Raw genomic sequence first — 23,508 nt, 5'->3', positions numbered from 1 at the left:
TAGGCAGGTCAAGAAAGGATAGATCAGTACTTCAATTTCTAGCTGCACTTGATGGGCCATCCCTTAATTATATGAACTGCAGTGCTATTTATGTTCTCCTTGACGTGATTATTAATACAATCACATTTTAGACCTGTAATTCTCCATTGGGAGATAGTATAGATGAACTATGTTTAAACTTAAAAAAAAAAAGAAACCCTTACCCCTTTTTGTAACTTCACACATGAGATTTGACTCACAAATTAGCACATTTCATCTGTGTCCAGTTATAAGTATGTTGTCAAACACGGTTCATACTTCCACATTTTCATGGAGCTTCAACTGATGCTACTTCAACTGGTTGAGGTCTAGCACCCTAGTTTGCGGTTTATACCTTTGCCGAGTTGATTGTTATGCAAAAGTTTGAATTAAAAATTAAATACTATTGTCAAAAGTTCACAAATATATCCTAATTACTGACGTCTATTTCAACGATGTAAATGTCATGGGCAGCCATCCGATAGCTGAACAGCCTGTTAAAAATGTGCTTTCACTTCAGGTTGAAGTCACATCACAGTTGTAAGACAATAACATGATATGTTTAATAGCTTAGTCTGTGGTAATACTTGGATGTCATGGATGCTTGTTTTGATGTAATTAATCATGAAATTATATATTATATTGTTTGGTGGAAAAGCACATTGTCTGTATTTATAAACCTAAATGATCAGGTTGAGTTTAGTTCTTACTTATATAAAGTTGTATTCATTGTGCACCAGGGGTCTATACAGTTCAATCTCCTTTTTAAACAAATTTAGGTGATGCGGAGTTTCCTTCCTGCAGATTGCAGATTTAGATCATCTTTCATTAGACACAGCATACATAATGTACAGGATTAACAAAGCCAGCTGTTTAACACATCAAACCTATTGCTCAAAAATTATGTGCCATAAGGTTATTTTAGCGATTCATTTGTATACGAAAGAGGCCTGTTTTACAACTGGGAGTAAATGCTCAGCTGGTTGTGAACGTCTGGCCCTGCGAACACTAATAGAACGAGGGTTTAGGGGTCAGACTACAGCAGCTGGAATGTTCAGTCCTTTTTATAGCTTGAAATAAGAAGGAGGCTTTGATTATTAGCAAGAGAAGTCAAGTACTATAGAGCACAAAAAAGCAGACCCCGGAGGGCTTTTCTCTTATTGGGAGAAGAGTGCTTCTCTATAATAGTCTATTTACAGCAAAGTAGAAACCATGTTACCAGAGGCATTCACTACTGCTTTGAAAGGCAAACATCTTTTAGGACTCTGAACTATCAGAAATATGTGTTTATTTGAGAATGTTTGTCAATGGTTTCGACGTCAACGCCAGCATAAAAATGAAAAGATAAGTAATAACAACTCAGCCCTGGTAATGTCGGTTCCAGCTCTGTGTCAGTTTTCTGTTTATGACTGATCTACCGAGGAACAAAAAAGGGTATGATGTATTATCAGCATATATTACAGTTATAGGTCTCTATAGATATTCAGTAAGAAGCCATACAAGTTGTCATCCCTGTACTAATTGAAACTGAGATATGGGGTGCTTATAGTAAGTATAATTAGCTACTTAATTTCCTGAATAAATCATAAAAGGGATGAGGTGAGACTCACTTATCAACACTTGTACTTGTTTGAAATTTAAACCACTGCTCCCTCTACTATATATTTGAATGGGCATTGTCTCACAACAATTTAATACAGATTTGTCTTTTGAACTTTAAATATGAATAGCCTGTTAAAATGTATGTTGTGATTACCAGGAGAAAATGCTGAAAAATGTAAATGCAGGTAGTCTCATATAAACGAACACGCAACTGCAGCTGTAGATCATGTGAAAGCATTTGATATGATATACTTAGATTTTCAAAAAGCTTTTGATAAGGTTCCACACCAAAGACTGATCCTCAAATTGGAAGCTGTGGTTCCCAAACTGGTCCTGGGGAACCCCCTACCCTGCTGTTTTTTGTTCCAATCGAGCTCTCAATTACTTAATTGAACCTTAATTGAAGTAACAATCTGCTTATATTTTACTTTTTAAATTGTGTAAGAAAATAGTTGTTTCTTCAATAGGTTTTTTAATATAATTCTATACTTAACTTAAACCCCCTACTGTTTAAAATAATTAAAAGTCTCTGATTTAGGAAATTATTAGTTCAATTAAGTGTTCAATTAAGTAATTGAGAGCTCGGTTGGAACAAAAACAGGCAGGGTAGGGGGTCCCCCAGGATCGGTTTGGGAACCACTGCTGTAGGCATTCAGGGTAATGTAAGTAGATGGATTATGAACTGGTTGATGTATAGGAAACAGAGGGTGTGGATTAGAAGAGTCGCTTCTAACTGGAGTGAGGTTGTTAGTGGAGTTCCACAGGGATCAGTACTAGGGCCTTTGCTTTTTCTAATCTATATTAATGATCTGGACTCTGGGATAGTTAGCAAACTTGTCAAATTTGCAGATGATACTAAAATAGGTGCCTCAGCAGATACCATCTTGGCAGCACAGGCTATTCAAAGGGACTTAGATAACATTCAGTTGTGGGCCGACACCTGGCAGATGAAATTCAATGTGGACGAGTGCAAGGTATTACATGCAGGTAACAAAAATGTCCACTATAATTACACTATGGGAGGAATAGAACTAGATAAAGTAACGTATGAGAAAGACCTAGGAGTCTACGTGGACTCCTCACTTTCTCCATCCAAACAATGTGGGGAAGCAATAATAAAGGCAAACAGACTGTTAGGGTATATTGTCAAAAGTGTAGAATTGAGAAAAAGGGCAGTAATGTTCAGACTGTACGATGCACTAGTTAGAGCTCATCTGGATACTGTGTGCAGTTCTGGGCTCCACACTTCAAGAAAGATATCGCTGCTCTAGAGGCAGTTCAGAGGAGAGCAACCAGACTTATTCCAGGTCTGAAGGGAATGTCCTACCGAGAGACTGAGGAACTGAACCTTTTCACCCTGGAACAGAGGAGACTACGTGGGGAATCATGAAGGGCATCGACCACATCAAACCAGAGGAGCTTTTCCAGATCAGCAGGGACACATGGACCAGGGGACACAAATGGAAATTGGGCTTCAGGGCACTCAAGATGGAAAACCGGAGACACTTCTTCACACAGAGAGGCGGCACAATCTGAACAAACTCCCCAGTGATGTGGTTGAAGCTGAAAATGTGGGAACATTTAAAAACAGACTGGATAGGATCCTTGGATCACTTGGTTAATAATGGACACCAAATGAGCACGATGGGTCAAATGGCCTCCTCTCGATTGTAAACTTTCTTATGTCCTTATGTTCTCTGTTTTTGATATGCAAATGTGTTTTTTCTATTCTAACTATAATATCAGGATTACATGTTTTTCCTGTGTTGTTGATGCATTATTACTTCAGCACAATTAAAAAACAACAACATACAAACAGACAATCAAGGGGTATAATTTCCCTCAATTGTTTGAAAATAAATTAAACATTTGTTTAATGCACACCAGTTGATTAACAAATTAATAACCTTCACTGGAACACCTTCATTTTGAGACAGAATTCTCCTGCCTGATCCATCAATCAGGAAATGAATGCGTCAGACAGAGAGCGACAGACAGCTTGTCTTGTGAATTAATGTGATTGTGAATGTTTTCAGATTCAGACCACAGACAGCTGGTTTAAATAGAGGCTTTAAACTCACTTGTTGTGGGCTTGCTTTATCATGGTTGTATATTTATTGTTAACTTGTAATTACACAGAAGAGAAATTGCTGTTTTGTAGACAAAGCTTCAAAAAGAAAAGTGCAGTGAGAAGCAGAGGATTACGACAACAACCAAAGTTGACACTTCCTAGTAACCAAAGTCTATAGAATTTCTCATATTGTGTAGGCATACTAATTTGCACATATATATCACTTGGTACAAGTACAATCTACAGGAAACAATTACATTGTATTATACTCAGGAAAATAGCTGATAACTTTGAACATTTCCACTATTTTGATGATTATACTTCTAAATGCATTATACAAATTAAATGTACTGCTGATTAAGAGAGTTATGAGTCCACACACCTGACAAAACTGTCTTGTGAAACCTACATTGTGAGGCCATTTAAAAAGATCAGAAGGGCCCTGGAGTATGTTGCGGGTAATTGTTCTGGGGGTTTCAACAGAACAAATATTCGAAATTCACTTTGCTTCCATTCCAAACTTTGTCTGAACCTGAGGTTAAAGTTTTTGAATTCAAAGCAGTTTGCTGTTCCCCCAGGCAGCTTTTTTATTGTGCCAATTGGTTTTCTACCCCTAGGAGATTTCAGTTTTAAAATATCACAACCTACCTAAATGCTTCCATTCCAGAAAACATGACACTTTATGAGACTCAGTTTATTTTTTGTTCCTGGCAGGATAGCTAAATAATGTGGCATATGATGAAAATAAACTGCCCGAGCTTGAAAGCCTGTAAACTAGAAGATCTGTAGATACATGGCTGGGATTTTGGAAAGAGGCCATCTATCATCTTGATAAAACTTATTGAATATTGGTGTCTCCTTCATTCATTTTTTCAAGGGGCACCAAAACTAAGATCTGATGATTAAGTGCAGTATTTCTCAAATACAATAAAATATTCTCAAATCATTTATTTAACTTGGCAGTTAAAATTGTTCATATGTTTTATAATAAGACCTGTCAAATATATATTGGCAGTTATAGAAATATTGTCCAATTCCATCTGCTTCCAAATGAGGCTCATTGAGTTTATGGTGAGTAATGCATTGCCATGGATGGGAATTTTGCCGGTTCTCCCCAAAATGGCTCTTTGCTTTAATTAAGATACAGTCAATAAATCTGTTAACCTGAGTGGAAGAAGGCAATATGTATCCATGCCTGTAATTAAAATCAACTAGTTTATTTTTGTATAATGTTATTGCAATTTTAGTATGGATATTTTTATTTACATACACAAACACAAACACACACACATACAGAGAAAGAGAGAGAGAGAGAGAGAGGTTGTCAAGCAACTTCTATGAAATTCTTAGGATAAAGACTTGAATATTTCTATAATTTTCATACGTTTTTATTTTAGCTTGCACGGCATATAATATTTATACTAAATACAGTATGTACATTGTATATATTTTTCTCTAACTTCAAAATTGAAAAAAAAGCTGTGTAACTTTTATGAACTCCATAAAAAGCTAGAAATCCCTATTGTATTGATAGCTCTCATGCAAATTTGCAAAGCATCAGGTGTCTTATCAATCATGTATTTTAACTGTTAATTTTTTAATGGTATTCTCTGATCATATTACACATCTGCACCGCCAAGATGAGTTATTGAGGGTTTAGTCATAGCTATCCATAGAGGCATGATTTTATTATTGGTCTCCATAAATGTAGTGTTGTGCTCATTAGCATAATTAGTTACTTACCCTAAAATTATATACCAGTAATCTGATTAAACTTGTGTTTCATAATGCTTTAAATGAACATAATTATTTAAAATCTGAATTAAGGGCCAGATTAAATCAAAACTTTGACCCACCCGCTAACCTTTACATCATAGCGGTTACATTTATGTTTAGAAGAAAGTCTTACTAAAAACGAAGCCGCAACTGAATATAGTTCTGTAGTTTTCTCTTAGCGGGTGGGTCAAAGTTTTGATTTAATCCGGACCTAAGTCTGAATTTGAATTTTGTTGAATAGCATAGGAATATAAGAACAACATATGCAAGTTAAGAAATTAGAGGTCATCTTACCAATAATAATTTATATTATTATTATTATTATTATTATTATTATTATTATTATTATTATTATTATTATTATTATTATTAACTTTTATTAGCACTTTTTGGTGCACTTTACAAAAACAGAAAAAGGCACAATCACAGAAGAAAATACTGGTAAAGTAAAATACCACATTTTAATAGAAGACACTGATTTAGCTGCTGTAATCTCTTTAGGAAGACCGTTTCAGAGCCTAGGAGCCTTAACTGAAAACGCACAGTCTGCTTTGGATTTGAATCTGGAACAGTCAAAAGGGCTTTGTCATTTGATCTGAGTTTTGATCTAAGTTTTGTAAGAGGTTAAAAGCTCAGTAATGTAATCAGGGGCTATTCCAAGTCTTGCCATAATAGTAATTTCAAAATCAACTCTTAAAGTAATTGGAAGCCAGTGCAGAGATACAAGGACTGGGGTAATGTGTGCTCTCTTGCTATTCTCCATGAGAAGCCACACAGTTGAATTTTGAACCAACTGCAGACGTGAGAGGGCTTAGCGCTTAAGACAGGTGTAAAGTGAATTATAGAAGTCAAGCCGTGATGATGAAATGAAAGCATGAATTACCTGCTCAGTATCAAGACAAAAATAACCTTATTCTAGATATATCTCTAAAGCAGGTAGCAGCACTTTTGAACTATTTTTTTAGTGTGTAGCTCAAAATTAAAACTAGTATCAAAAATTACACCCAGGGTCCGGGAAGAAGGATTTATATTTGAGGTAAGGGAACCCATATTAGCATATATTTGCCCAGTTAACTGTTTTGGACTGATAATTACAATTTCTGATTTATCCCTATTTAGCTGTAGAAAGTTTTGGGCCATCCAACAATTGATGTTATTTAGACAGTCATGGATAACATGTAACCTACTCAAGTCACCAGCATAATATTATGGTTACATATGATATGACCAAGACGAAGAATATATATAGAAAACAGAATTGGCCCCAAAATTTACCCTTGAGGGACCCGAAAATGTATTGGAGCAGAGGGAGACACAAAATAACCAATAGAAACAGAAAACTGTCTGCCTGAGAGATAAGATAAAAACATTTAGTGCAGTCAGAGACACCCACCCAGTTTCTAAAGCAGTCAATTAAAATGGTATGATCAACAGTATCAAAGGCTGCACTGAGGTCTAATAGGACTAGTATAGAGCACTTACCAGTGTCTGCATTCATAAGGTCATCGGTTACTTTAAGAAGTGCAATTTAAGGGCTGTGCATAGAACGAAAGCTGGACTGGAATTTCTCAGAAAGGTTATTTATGCTTATGAAGGATGATAATTGCTTTGGGACCACCTTCTCTATCTTAGCTAGAAATGGCAACTTTGAGATTGGTCTGTAGTTATTTAGGACAGTAGTATCCAGGTTAGCTTTCTTTAGAGGATTAGTTGTGAGGATTAACTATTGCACATTTAAAAAAGAAGGAACTGACCCTGTACCTAGAGAGCTTTTAATAAGTGAAATGATATCAAAGCACACAGTTCCCAGAACTTCCTTGGGGAGCCTAGTTGGAATAACATCCATGGGACTAGTTGACCAATTCATACAAGCCACTATCTCCATGAGATCCTCTGCTGAAATGGGCTTAAAATCACTGACCACAGCGATGACCTGGAAGACAACATGTGCAGGAGGAGAATTCTGAGTTTTGATATTAATAATCTTTTTAATAACGAATTACAAACTTTTCACATAACTCAAGAGAACAATCTGGAATATCTTTTGATGATGTATTGACAATAATAATAATAATAATAATAATAATAATAATAATAATGACCAGACATCAGGAAGAGAATATTAATAAATTCAATTGAATACTGAATTGTTCATATAACTTAGAGCTATTCTAGCAGTACTGTAAGGAAAAATAAACAGATCTCATTAATATGAACTAATTTCATAGAATGTCTCCCTTGGCTCCCAGAATACACACAGATTAAACCAAATAGGGAGATTTATTGTAACACAGGTAAATTACTATATAGCAAGCTATGGGCTAAATGTATTATTAGAAAGAAGTGTAATTTGTTTAAGTAATTAAATGGTAAATACATTTTTCATAATATCCCAAGATTATAGCTCTAAAAAGATAGTTGTGGAATTAAGAGGATTAGATATAATTATCTTATTATAATTACACAGTATTACACCTTTTTAAGAGAATTAAACTGGAATGAAATGTAAGTTTATTGGCAGGTCACATTTAGACCTGAATTTAAAGTGTAGCTGAAATATTTACAGTAAATAGTGTTTTCGTTGCTCATTAAAAGTACTATTACTGGGAGCAAAAAATTACAATTAACTTATTAAGTCAGATTGGCTGATTAACTCTTCTGGATTATATACCATATTATATAGTAAGCAAATCTGGATTATTGTGGATTATGCAAATTATAGATGATCAGCATCATATAAAATAATGATCTAGCCATAGAACTGCAAATAACAAATTAGTTAAATTATATCTATGTATATATATATATATATATATATATAAAATAAATTATGGATTTCAAGGCATATTATGTTACAAAAGAACTGACTGTAACATTTTAAGATATTCTCACAAGAAATCCCACTTCATTTAAACCTGAGAGAGATGAACAACACATTCAACTGTGACAAGCTTTGACCACCCCAGCTCTATTAATTCAAACTGATTGGATTAAAAGTTGTGGGCAGCATTCCCAGAGATTCACATCTGTTCTGGGCTCCAAGCGTGTCATAATGAGAAAGAGAAAAAAGTCACCCCCAAGAGGTAATAACAGTTGTTGCCACAAACTGGCATCTGTGCTTGACCATGCATATCAGAGCTTAAGATCTATTAAAATATTACCTTGTGTATGCACAGAAATGTTATGATCAACCTGTCCAAAACATCCCACACTATGTTGTGTTGTAAGTAAGTAAATACAACATTAATATTCAAATCAATAAATACCTTTTAAGATTTAGGAACATAGTTAAAAGTTAAAAATCATCATGTCAAATACCCTCTAATGAAGGTAGTTCACTATTGCACTTTGTAGCATTATGATGTCCCATACAACAAGATCAGCACTATCCCACACAAACCCTCAGGGCCAAACTCTACCAAATCACCAAGATAAATCTGTTTGTAGGTAAATCTCATGTAGGTATGGCTGATTTGGTGTTACATTTAGGACTAATTTGGGGCTAGGTGCTTTTTATTTGTATTCACAAATTTATAGCATTTGGGCTTTTAACTATGTTTTTCTTTCATAATTTATAATTCTTTACATATTACAGGATTCACTTATAGGAGCAGTTATATGTAATGCATTTTTCTTTCTCTCTTTTTTTATCTGCTGTTATAGTAGTTCTGTGAGATTCTCGGCTACATTTCTCTATGTGGAATGAGAGTAGATGTTGGGGGGAGTAATTCAATGCAACAGCCTCCTGTGAAATCCAGTGAAGAAGATTAGTAAAGGTTGACCGCTGACCCCTCTCATGTATTTCCCAATAGTAATGCCTCTCATTCATTCTTGACAGAACCTAAGGAAACCTAATTTGAATCACTGACAATTCTTTAAGCATGTACAATGAAATATTATTTAAATCATTATACATTAACTGCACCATCAAATATATACATTTGATCTGCTATTGTACTTCTAATACTAGCATCATGATTATTATAATTAATAATAATACATAATAGACTCACAATATTCCTTACAAAGTAGGAATGGAGTGCTTTTTAATAGCTATATGGCTGCAAAAATAATTTATTTTACATCATTAACATGAAACTGTGAGCGCTCTACAGGAGACTACATTAACATAACTTAAGCTTATTTTCAACATTGTGGATCATTTTGAATGTTCCTCATATCTGAGTAAATGACCTGCATTGATTAAATAAATAAATAACAAACAAACTCGTGAATAGATACTCTTGAAATCATGCTTTGATATCTTATTATGAAATTATGCTTAATAAGACAGGACCTTTTGGGAGACTTGAAACAGAATTAGCAATGACCTCCACTTGAGATGAAGGAAGATCATAAACAGCTCAATGGATGCAGTGAAGCAGATCGAAAACACAACGGGGTCCGGCTTGCTTCATAAAGCCACCTTTACAAAGAGAAGCTAGGAGGTACTAGTAATAGATAATATATATGTTCAGATCCCTGACTAAGTAAATATCTTGATTTCTGTTAATAGATTGCAATCGCATTTTTAGATATATGCATCTCAATTTGATGCACATTCATCTTTCAAATATAAGGACCACCACACAGTGCTCTTCTGCTTGGAAATCTGTAGCGTTTAAATTCAAATTAAATGTGGGGTGATTTTTCATTAAAATGTTGCTACATTGCCACATTTCCATAACATGAGAGTAGATGTTAATACTTAATGCGTGCTTGAACTCAGCTCTTGCCAAGATAATTAATACATACATTTACAGGAACCTAATGTGATCCATCTGCTTCTCCAACCTCCTATGTTTCCTTCCATCTGATGATGTAGATCCTTCCTTCTGGAACTGATGGCTGAAGTGTAATGCTGGCTCTGGGGATCAGCTTTTTTATTGCCTCCCCAGAGCATCAGCACACACTGCAGCTGCAATGCTGGCTCCAGGGATCAACCATAGTGTGGTGTCCCCAGCGCATCAGCATGACCGTCTGGACTGAGCTATGTAGGGTACATCTCTGGGGTCACCTTCCATTCTTGGTGTTTTGTTGACTAGCCCACGACACCTCAAGAGGGCTTGATGGTGATTCTGGAATCCCAGTACCACCCCCCTCCATCCCACACGCAGCTCAGCGATACTTATATGTGCATCATCTTTACTTTCTTGCCTATTATGCTTGAAGAGCCCATAAGAATCTTTGAGTCTCAACCACATCCTCTCTGCTGCTTCAGATGAGATCTTCACTGGGTGATGCAGCAATTAACCACTGAATCTGGCATCTGAGAAACCGGGTTGTCAAGTATGCCACGAATCCTTGACAGCCCACTTCCATTGGGTAAACCTGGACTCGTCATTCTTCACCATTGACCAACATCTGCCAGCATTTTCCAATCTCTAGCAGCTTTCAGTTGTCCTAGATGTGGCTTGGTTTTAGTACCTTTCTTTGGTGGAGATGCGTGTAATGTTTTGTTAGGAAAGTGACAATTTACTGATCATGTTTTACTTTCCTTCCAAAGCTGAGGCTGATCATCACAGTACTTGGTCATGATTGGCTAAGAGACAATTTATGTCCTGTCTTAATGTGCCTTAAACACAGAGGACATGAGGGATCCTCTCCTATCCAGAGATTCAGATTGTGGTGATAGACATCATATGTTGACCTGATGAGGAAACTAATCCTACTCTGTTCCATTGACCATGGTCCTGCCAGCCAATCTTGTGTTGTTCCACAGTCTTCCATGCCATCCATTGTTCCTGCCTGGTTTGGGACACCATCTTTTTGTTTCTAGCATCATCAGGGCTTTCGCCTGGACGACTCACAGAGTGGTGGCAGTTCAGAACTGAGATTGCTTACCGAGTCTTGCACCTTGCGGATTCTGCTGACAAATGTCTAGAGCTAGCTGTACAATATGCCAATATGTGGTATTATGTTGTGGAAAGGAAAAAAAGAAATTAAACTCAAAGAATCTCAACATCCACAGAAGTCTAGATTGTTTAATAGATTAATTTGGTGCATATGGCAGTGGACATTTCTGTATCTGTCCTGCACTTGTCTTTGGATTGCTCCAGTTTCACCCTGCATTACATTGACACCATAGCTTTGAGAAATCAAATTTTCTTTGCCTGATTAGTCCAGGGAAACCATACCCAGGTGTCCAAGCAATATTTTGTCAATCTGCAGATTAATCATGTAGGTGCCTGAAACCATAAAACCTTTTTACAACTTTATCTCTTCCATCAACATACCCCACCACTGACTGACACTTTGTTGACAGATCAGAGGTATCGTCAGCCTTATCACAACAAATTCTGTGCTTCTTAGCTGATGTACAATGAACTCCCTGGTCACATCAAGCATACAGTCTAAGTTTGTTTTACACTGTTTAAGAAATGCCTTTAAACAATGTTGCCTTATTTAAATGCTCTTCCATTACATTATCTTGATCAACACACAATTTAGTCTATAGTCAGTACAAAATGATACATTACTTCAATATTTATTAATTTATTTAAAACTGGTGTGGTGGTGGCCCATTGCCCTCAGTTTCCACCTGCGTTTTAACAGTAATATTATGAAATGTAAAGATATACAACATGATTTGAAAAAGGGGCCAATAAGAATTAATTTCTAAAACTGACGAAACTGAATAAACACATCAAAGGGTTTGTATAAAATGTACCACATTTCCACTTAGAAATGCATCTTTACAAATATAACATTTGAAATGTTCAACACACACATCTTAGTATAAACCAGCTGTACACTTCTCCATCTCTAATAGCATCCCATGATGCTGTGCCTCTCAGTGTACTCTGCACTGTCATCACCTTTCCCGATAAAAGTAAAGTGTTTAATTAGATACTGTAATGAGAACCACGTGAATGTAATTATGGGATGCAGGGATTAGAATATGGCCAGGAAAAGATTCAGGACCATCTATAAAATCAAGTTAAAACTCTGGAACATTTGTGCAAGGCTGAGAGAATGAGACGAGGGAAGAGGACAAGGATTACATTATTCATATTGATGACTTCATATTTTTTTCACACACTTATATATTGCGGATTTTTCTGATCTCCATTTAATTAACTAAGAATTGTCACTGGTGCGATTTTCCAGGTTCTATATTTCATCTTTGAATCTTGTTCTGTCATGGTTACAATAGTGGTACAATAGCCAAACCGTGTCTATAAGATTACAGTACACAACAGTATATTAGATGCTTTTCCATTGCTGTAAAAAAAGTTAAATTATACATCTTAGATGGCATTTATGGGAATTAAAACCAACTTTAGTATGGACGCAAATTTTGAGGGGGATGTGGGATACAGAGCCAATAAAACTGAATCACTGTTGGACCTCCTCCACACAGGGTGACCACTGGGAATGAGTCTGGATTATCTGAAAGTAGCAGCTTTTACGGACATCTAGTCCTCTGACAGTTGGCAATTCTTAGGTTGTGCATTCTAGATTTTAATTCTACCAACATGCTGCTATTGCTGTTGGCTAGTGATAAATTAAAATAGCTCAAGCCGCTATAATCTTTATACGCTTTTTCAAACAATGAAAGGATATTTCTTTGACTAAGTACTTGATCATAGGCATACCAAAGGGAGCAGTTTAAAATGAATGGCTTTCATTGCTGGGTTAACTATAAATCGTCTAAATTTAGGGCTGTAGATTTCATTTTGGGTCTCCTGCAGCTTAAGACATATCTGGGTGATTTCAGTGTAATATGTTAGTATCTGAAGAGTCACGCTGACATTGGAAGAACTACATCTGAAGCAGGCAAACTAAGCAATGATTTGTCGTTTAGGTTGAATTTATTTTTGTTGGAAATCTTTCGCAGTCATCAAATTTAAGAGTACAGACATGCAAAACAAGGCTCTATGGAAACCCTCTCACCCAGCTTTGATCCTTCAATTCATGACTCATGATTCATGACTGTTTATCAAACAGAATACACTTAATAAAGACATCTTTAGCACATCAAACACATTACATGCAGTGCAAAATCCCTGTTGTGTAAAATCTGATATCCATGGCACCCAGTGCACTTAAGCTTTGCTCTGAAATTGTAATTACGAACTTTTTGCTAGCAAATTTAAAAGAGAAATATTTGAGTAGACATCAGCGCACTTAAATCATTCATAGGTGTGGGACCACGGCAGTCACATTTCCGTTGTAAAGTTTCCTTAGATGCATAAGGGAAATGAGAAAGCAGGAAGTTCAGGCTAAGGTAAATATACCCCTTATTAGAGACGGCAGCATTTACACAGACACAAATACTGCATGATGCCTTTTTGACCAGCTTCATTATCAATGGAGAAAAACTTAAATAAATAAACATTCTTAGAAATTGCATTTGCTGTTCTACAATATTTATATGCTATATATACACTCACCTAAAGGATTATTAGGAACACCTGTTCAATTTCTCATTAATGCAATTATCTAACCAACCAATCACATGGCAGTTGCTTCAATGCATTTAGGGGTGTGGTCCTGGTCAAGACAATCTCCTGAACTCCAAACTGAATGTCTGAATGGGAAAGAAAGGTGATTTAAGCAATTTTGAGCGTGGCATGGTTGTTGGTGCCAGACGGGCCGGTCTGAGTATTTCACAATCTGCTCAGTTACTGGGATTTTCACGCACAACCATTTCTAGGGTTTACAAAGAATGGTGTGAAAAGGGAAAAACATCCAGTATGCGGCAGTCCTGTGGGCAAAAATGCCTTGTTGATGCTAGAGGTCAGAGGAGAATGGGCCGACTGATTCAAGCTGATAGAAGAGCAACTTTGACTGAAATAACCACTCGTTACAACCGAGATATGCAGCAAAGCATTTGTGAAGCCACAACACGTACAACCTTGAGGCGGATGGGCTACAACAGCAGAAGACCCCACCGGGTACCACTCATCTCCACTACAAATAGGAAAAAGAGGCTACAATTTGCACAAGCTCACCAAAATTGGACAGTTGAAGACTGGAAAAATGTTGCCTGGTCTGATGAGTCTCCATTTCTGTTGAGACATTCAGATGGTAGAGTCAGAATTTGGCGTAAACAGAATGAGAACATGGATCCATCATGCCTTGTTACCACTGTGCAGGCTGGTGGTGGTGGTGTAATGGTGTGGGGGATGTTTTCTTGGCACACTTTAGGCCCCTTAGTGCCAATTGGGCATCGTTTAAATGCCACGGCCTACCTGAGCATTGTTTCTGACCATGTCCATCCCTTTATGACCACCATGTACCCATCCTCTGATGGCTACTTCCAGCAGGATAATGCACCATGTCACAAAGGTCGAATCATTTCAAATTGGTTTCTTGAACATGACAATGAGTTCACTGTACTAAACTGGCCCCCACAGTCACCAGATCTCAACCCAATAGAGCATCTTTGGGATGTGGTGGAACGGGAGCTTCGTGCCCTGGATGTGCATCCCACAAATCTCCATCAACTGCAAGATGCTATCCTATCAATATGGGCCAACATTTCTAAAGAATGCTTTCAGCACCTTGTTGAATCAATGCCACGTAGAATTAAGGCAGTTCTGAAGGCGAAAGGTGGTCAAACACAGTATTAGTATGGTGTTCCTAATAATCCTTTAGGTGAGTGTATATATATATATATATATATATATTTTTTTTTTTAAGAGTAAATTCAGTTTAAATATAGCACAATTTACTAATTTCCTTAAGATTTGTATTTGCTTGTTTGGTTATTTATTGTATTAATCCTTTGCACTACTGGTACAGTACTAGCTGGCCTATATGTGGTTATGTTTATTCAAGTCTCATGCCATTCTGTAATAATATGCCACAAGAGGCTTAGATTTACCTTCAGTATGTTACTTCAGTTTTCATAGATTTAAACAATATGAATTATATTTTGTTTATGGGAACATATATTATTTGTATGATCTGGAGGCTATTTTCAAGCATAGCAATTGAGAACAAATCTGCAGCTCGCTCAGGGTTTGTTTGACTTAATGAGCTCCTAATTAATTCATATTTCTTCCCAGTATATTTCTTTAAACTCTCTCGAGTTGCGGAAGAGAATTCTTCATGACTTTTGTCATTTTTCTATTATCTTGAAATATAATTGTGGGTCACAGTGCTTAGTTGTGCTAAGAGCTGCCACTTAGAAACAACAATTTCATGCCATACTGACATCAGGTTTCCCCAGTCTGTCAGCAATATATTATTCTCTATTAAAATAGGCTCACATTTTAACACAATTCTTGGGAGAAATTAAAATTAAACTGAACATCTGTCTTGACTAGTTTTTCTTATCATTGCAAAAATGAATAATTTATATAATAATATTGATTTCACAGCAATACAAAAGTAAGTGTGTTGAATATGCATTTAAACACTGGCATTTTAAATTAAAAGGGAGTGGACAATAATTTACAGAAAAGAGTAAAACAATGTAAAATTGTTTAACAGAAATGTGAAATTGCATTTGCATTTCTGTATCTTATCTGGTGCTCTGGAGGGGGAAACAATGTACAATTTTCTACTTTTAGTGAACATTTTATGCGCCATAAAAAGAAAACAGATTGTATCCAGCCTGAATCTTACCATTTATTACAATGTGCTTCTTCTTGCTCATGAGTTACTCTGCGATTCATTGGCTGTCTCTATTTGTCACTTGCCCTAGATGCTCACTGTGGGCACGTGTCAACCAGAGGTGATTTAAGACAGCACAAATTGATTATAGTTGATGTCATTGGAAACAAACATTCTGTGTGATCTAAACTCATTCATTTGACAACCTAACAGGCACCGTTACTGCAGGAACTAATACACCTTGGCGCTCGTGATCATTATTCTGTCCCATCTTTCCGGTAGCCTCCACGGACATTGATCCATGGGGTTCTCTTCCTTCCGAAACACAAATGCTCCCTTAAAACAAAAGCATCCTTTGAGCATCCTCACAAATAAGAATAGGATGGAATTACCCCCAGTATATCACTGGTTAGTAGTGTACGCAGGGAGCTCCCACATACTTTAAATGCCTCTTGAAAATACTCCTTATCCTCTTTAAAGAATGGGAATGGAGTGAAGTCAAACAGTACATGACCATTGTGCCATCAGCTCTAACCTGCAAATGAAACCCAGAAATGCTCGATAGAGGACAAACACTATAAAACTCTACTTCTACTGCTATACAAGATTCGTATTGTGTTGGCTGAGGTGCCGTATCATTTAACCACACACAGAGACACGCCACCCTTTCACCTCAAGAGAATGCAGTGGGTGTTTTTCAAAGACAAGCTATACAAAACCTTAATGGGGATTGGCTTTCCATGTATGCTGTGGTGCAAGTACCTCACAATGGCTTTATCTTTAAATGCACCAACTGTAGAATGGACATACTTGTCCATTGTTATAAAGGGCTAGTCTATAATTAATCAGTTGGGGTGTGTTGGCTAGACTGACATTATGAGGTTCCAGACTTAAATGCAGGTTTGCTGGGCATCGTTCTGATTCTCCTAATTATAAGGGCGATTCTTTGTCGTTTTTTTGTTTTTGTTTTTAAAATATTGTAAAACAAGCACAGTTCTCAAAATACATGCATCAATGAAGTGATGCAGAAAAGCATTGCATTGCCCATGGGTTTTAAATACTTCGCCTAAATGCAGAATCCTGCTTGACTTTCTCAAAATAACAGTGCCTCATTGCTTCAAAAGATGGGCAATTTTTTAAATCTCAGCTTTTACAGTATAGTGCAGCGTGACATGTCATGAAGCATCCCTTTTTGTATCATCATGTGTAAATAATCCCTCAGAGCAGTGGTTTTCAAACTTTTGGAGCTGAGCCCCCCGGTTTGTTAAATATTATGCTTGCGCCTCCCTTTCACACACAAATATTGTAACATCCTGGGGTTACCGGCTATGGCAAGACTCGAACCTCGGTCTCCCGCGCCAACGTGCTGCGAACTTCCGCATCACTAAAAAGCCCAGGCCCCTTAGCGAGGCTTTAGGATACTAAGTATTGCAATACTTCGGATAACCACTTCACTTCTATATGAACCAACAGAGAATCGTGCTCAGCTCCCATTTCTGCACAAGGCACTGCAAAGAGATGTGACTTTGTGGACTGGGTCTCCATAAAGTTCACGGTTCTAATAGCTGTATTTAGAACATTACTGAGCTCCTGATCCATGTTTCGAGTTGCAAGGGGTTCACTATGATACATGTGGGGCAATTTCTAACACTTTGGTTTTCAAATGTATCCTAAACTCCAGTCATAGAAGGGGCTCCATCTGTGCAGATTCGGATGCAGGCTTCCCACTTCAACTCATGAGACATTACAAAGTCGTTTAAAATGCTGAACTGCTCAGATCCACTTGCACACATCTTAATTGGCTTGCAGAACAAAAAATATTGATGTTTCGTGAGTGTACCAAACGTAAGCAATTAAATGAGCTTCTTTGGATATATCCATTGCTTCATCCAACTGGATTTGAAATAAACTGGATTGCAATCGGGAGATCAGCTGTGCATTGATACTTTCTGACATGTCAGAAATTAGCGGCTCTCCGTATTGTCTGACACAGTGGGATCATTTTTAGCTTGTCAGCCCCACTGTCACCTAGCATCGTACTGTAAATATCAGTTGCTGCAAGGAGAATCAGTTGTTCCCCAGTTGTGTAAGGCTTTTTATTCTTGGCAATGTTGTAAGCAATTTGATAGGATGCTTTTAAAGCATATACACCGTCCTATATAGCTCGAAGAGATGTCCATGGAAATTTTTGTACTTGACTGTTATTAAATGAAATATTCTTAACTAGTTAAAATGCAGAATATAAAGATGTAATATTGACATTGACCACTTTTATTTTATAGAATGTAACCAAGAGTTAAAAAGAAAAGAAGCAGTATCAAGTTGCATTTTAAAGCTTTAATTACTTATCCATCAACTATGCATCAACTTCAAGACATGGTGCAGTTTATTGTACAGTATTTGAAGATATCCCTCCAAGTACAATTTGTGCCACAAAGCCCAGGATTCCTGACCTGTAGTTTAATAGAAAGAAAATGAATCAAGTTCCACTAAAAATAGTATTTAAGTGTTCCTCTTAATCCTTCAAATAAAGCTGTACTTTATTTAGATATTAATTAGATCTTGTAAGTTGGCAAGTGTGAAATTAAGTCTGCAACGGATTCCCCCTGCTACTTTGTTTGGGAATTACTTCTAGCACTTCTGTGCTGTATTAGTAAAGTAAATGAAGATTGCTAATTAAATAAGAAGATATGGAAGGTAAATTTAGGAAACTTCGAAAAACTCAAATTATGATAGCAACATATATCCCTGAAGGCATGTATAACAGATTTTATCTTGTAAAATAATTAAATGTGGGCTTTAGAGACGTATTTATTTTTCTCTTTTTATATAATTTAATTGGTTTCAGGAGATGTTCATTTTTCCTACATTAAATCACCACAATGTATGATAATTTATAGGTTCCCCCCCCATCTCTTAAAATTAATTGGTGGCCAATAACAGTGAACATAAAATGAAAGAAAGAATATCAAGAAATCAATTCAGGATAAGTTAGATAACTGTTGATATGACTTTGTATTGTTTATTTTATTTGTTTCTGAATTAAGGTCATGAAGCAAGATTGATGTGATATATACTGTTTGGCTGCTTTATGTTCCTTTTCCCTACTTCATTAACTTTTTCAACTTCAAAATCTTATCATTTCAAATACGTTGAGTATGTATGTATGCATGTATGAACAGAGTTAAGAATGAAGGCAATTTAATACATTCTCAAAATGATGATGAAATTAAATACAACTCACTAAATTACCTAAAAGGGTGCGTGATAAGATTTGTAATTATTGTTTGAAAAGTATGTTTATTTGTACCCAGGAAATCCATGTTTATGTATTTGTATTTCAGTGCAAACCAATTAAAGGCCACGGATTTGTTCTGGACAAATACAAATGCCAATGCAAGAAAGGATTCTACCATCCCAACAGGGTGTCTGTCAATGGCTTCAAAAGTAAGTGGCGTTAATTCAAGCTATAAGTAAGAATCCCTTGTCTTTCTATACCTGCATGTAAAGCTCTAAATATAATTATTTCACAATGTAAGATGATTAAACAAGATTAAATAATTGTCTAACTGTGTACTCCATGACAATATATCTCTTCTCTTTTACTGTGTGAAGCATGTATGTAGTCACCATTCACCATTTTTTAACAAAACATTATACTGCCAGGAGAAATGCCTGTTTTAAACTTGGACAATGTCAAACATTCAGAAACTATTGAGTGTATTGTTACACTAGTGGTTCTCAACCATTTTGCACCAAGTGAGTTTACTATGTTGAGCATGTCACTGAACTAATTATTGTCAGCTGTAAGTTAAACACTAAAAAATAAATGAAAAGAAGACACAGGGATAATTCAGGACAAGGGCTGAGAACCCCTGATTTATGCTGTTGCAAAAGGATCTCTCTATTACAGTCGGGTCCTACACAGCAATATGCATGTCAGAGTGATTCAACTGTCAATCAGTATGCCACTTTATTTCTAAGGTGTGGAGTGAAATAAACCTTATTTGAAGTCTGACTGTTATTCAATTTAGGATTCAGGACATTCAAAGGCAGGTAGTTGTGGTAGGAATAATCTTCAAAAGATGGTAGCTGTTTCTGTAAGCAGGTGATTAACCGTTCTTCTTCCATCTGGTGGGAAAGTGACAGATTTGTTGTCAATTTGTAGTATTATTTTCTAAGAGATATGAACACTATCAGACTATAAGACACTGTAACACTAAAACATTTTGCGTTTAATTTTAATAAACAATTTTTCTGCCAAATAAGGTTGTTTTCTCTTGTGTGTCGTAGCACTGTCTTCCTCATTAAGAAGAATCATAATCTTATTATGAATACTTAATGACAATACAAGACAAGTCGTTTAGTATGGGGAAGCTGCAATTGTGACTGCTGTGGGAGCTGGAGATGCTTGTAAAAGGGTGTGCTGGACCTCCTACACAGTTCTGCGTTTCACTGGATTATATGCTGCTGCTGCCATCAGTAGCCCCTTGCTTAATAGGGTTCAGCTCAGTTTGTATGTGTCCTTATTATAGTCTATGAGGCATGTGTGGCCACTTTGCAAATGCAATCATTATGGTATAATTATATTGAATATATCTTGCCACTGTACTATGAGGCAAATAACTGACAGGCCAGTCATGCATCACATTTCACACAATACTAAACTTACTTCAAATGAAATGACTTCCAAAAGTGCGAAATGCAGACATTATCGATTCCTTTTCATTTATTTATTAGTTTAGCTACTACTGCAGTAAATTCACCTAAATGCATGCTATTGCCTCACCTATATGTTCTCATTCCAGAAAAGTATTTAATCCTAGATTTTAGTTAGTGTGTACTGTATGCTTGAGCACATGAATGATTCAAATACTATATGAACACAAAGTCACCAAAGTCATAATGCCTTAGATTGGCCAAAGAGGTGTCTGCATTAAAAATGTTCAACACAATCTACAATAAAATATTACACTGCACATTTCAAACATTTGTCTTGCTCTATTCCAGTGGAAAGTGCAATTACAGAGAATGTATGAAAATATACCTTTTAAGAATTTAAAGAACACTTACACCTCCTACCGTTGGTAACCAAAATCATGCATACAAGCAGAAGATTGCTTGTCCTTGGATTCCAGTGGCAATGCTAAATTGCTCATGTACTATGTAGTTAATATTGACTTGCATCAAGAGTCTGCCAGTGGTAATGTATTTACATTGTTGTGGTGATACAGATCATGACTTGGTTGGACTATCACTTTTGACCATAAGAGGAACATTACACAGAAGTCTCCTAGTTCCCCACATAAATAAAACATCTTATTCGTAACTTTCCTTTCATTTGCTGGAAAAGGGGGGCAAAATTTTGATATTGTGTCAGAATATGATATAACAATCCTAAATACTTTTTATTTACTTTACTATACTATCGCTATATGGATCAGGTTGAACATAAATAATTGGACACTGCTGATCATTTATTATAAAATGCTCACAATTATAGTATGTTAGGAAAAAATATATAGTACTTTATAAATTTACAACTTTTGTGGGTTACATTTCATATTAGTTTTGTATCTGGAGCTCCTAGATGTCATTAACCAATAAATCTCTTTGCAAAATCAGAAAATTGTGTGAAAAACAAAGATATCCTACTGGAGACAGATCTTAATTTATCATACTTCTTTATAGAACCCTTATGGGTTAAATACTTTATGATTTCATGAATATGCTGTCCTGCGCATTATGTTACCTTCTTTGTTACATCATGTGCAGGAAAACTGTGAACTCAAGTATTCCTGATGGAGGGAGGGCTGAGTGATTAATTCCAATTCTATCTACTTGTAACATAACCAAAGTTCCTTGCACTCTCTCTTGCATATTTGCCAAGGCAATTTACTGCTACTCCCACTCCTACTCCTAAAAATAATCAATCTTGCTGTCAAATTGGTATTTCCCCCCTTCCGTATGCAGTACTACATCAGAACAGAGCATCACTAGAAATGAAGTGCTTGTTTTCAGCTCTTTTGACTGATCTTGTTTTCTCCCTTGTTTACAAAAAGCAGAAGAAAGCACAGGAGTTTTGACAATAGAGGAGCAGACTTTCACATTGCTAGTGGTAATAGGATTAGAGGAAGGCGACCTACCACTGGGCAATAAAACACAACTTAAACCCTGAGGGGATGCTCTTGACACATTTCTGAAGAGAGCTAGTTCCATGTTTTTGACTAATGGCTTTTTCTCATTGCCTGTGTGGAATCGCTTTTGTTTTTGACAGTGCGGGTGGGAAGCATCAACCAAAGACCCACACGTGTATTTGTGAAATAAATGAACAAATGATACACACTTACACAAACACGTTATAGCAGCAGTATTGTATGACGTCTGTATTGAAATCAAACCATCTTCCCCTGATTTCAAATGGATTTGACTATTTCTGGCGTGGCAGCTGAATTAGTGAAAGCAGAAACGTGCCGTGGGTGTCGACAGTTAGATTAGTTCTGTAATGCACCACTGTGGTCCACAGAGGGTGACAGATCCGGGATTAGTGGGGCGTCCATCTGTGGGACATTAACTGATTAGCCTGGACCTACTTTATTGAAGAGAGCAAAAGGCTACAAACACTCGCAAATAAGTACGATGAGAGGGTTTTATGTTGTTCCTTTTAAAAGGTGTATTCTCTGGATGTTTGGCATTTAATAAAGAGATGCACAGTGACACAGCCACAGAGACTCAAACAATTTTACTGTTGGGTGGCATGTTATTCTACCCTCAAGTAAGACGACAAACTCTAAGACCATATTGTTGGAGATTCAATCTGTGTTTTTTTACACCTGAGTTGACAATGTGCAAAGATGCTTGAGAACAACTCAACAGAAATATATATAGCAAACATATTGTTATATTTATGTTGGGTTGCTATCCTGGGATTTATTACAAGAGAGGCAACTCCCTCTCATTAGCAGATCAGGAATATGCACAGACTCATCCGTTTTTTCAGTGCCTCCCTGCAACATGGTCTCACAGGCCACTTGGGAGAATGTTGGGTTTACTTCTTGCTTTATTATAGTACACCATGCTTTAAATGATTAAATAACTTATAGCATAGTTGCGTGACTGGTAGAGATAACAGCAACAAAAAAATAAAAAAGTGGCCAACATAATACAATCTGGGAATATCAACCACAAGATCAATTATTTACAAATATGTTAGACTCCTGGGAAAATATTGTTGATTAAGCATAATTAACTTGTTTTGTGGTTGCTGTTTGTGTCATGGATGTAAAAATCTGTATTATGTGTAAAATTATGTTGTATTACATGTTGAAAAAAATCTATAATCTTAATTTACATTGTGTTCATGTCGTGCAGATGCATAAAAAACGAATCATCAAAACACTGAAGCTAAGTAAATTAATTTAGTTTGAGCAGTAACCATTGTAGAAAATTAGACATTTAAAGAGTTTGGACAGACT

The 23,508-nt window shown here is 36.4% G+C and overlaps 1 protein-coding gene across 1 annotated transcript in view; it reads left to right on the top strand.

The window, feature by feature from the left end:
- Window positions 1-23,508, top strand: part of gpr158a (G protein-coupled receptor 158a) — a 93,858-nt gene that overhangs the window by 30,623 nt on the left and 39,727 nt on the right. Inside the window, exon 3 of the mRNA XM_066718156.1 lies at window positions 19,378-19,480. Within this exon, the coding sequence (XP_066574253.1) occupies window positions 19,378-19,480 (103 nt within the window). The remainder of the gene's footprint in view (window positions 1-19,377; window positions 19,481-23,508) is intronic.

Source organism: Amia ocellicauda, chromosome 2 (assembly GCF_036373705.1).
Source record: "Amia ocellicauda isolate fAmiCal2 chromosome 2, fAmiCal2.hap1, whole genome shotgun sequence".
Taxonomy (NCBI): domain Eukaryota; kingdom Metazoa; phylum Chordata; class Actinopteri; order Amiiformes; family Amiidae; genus Amia; species Amia ocellicauda.
Note: the sequence above shows the minus strand (reverse complement) of the source record. Positions and strands in the feature narration are given on the sequence as shown.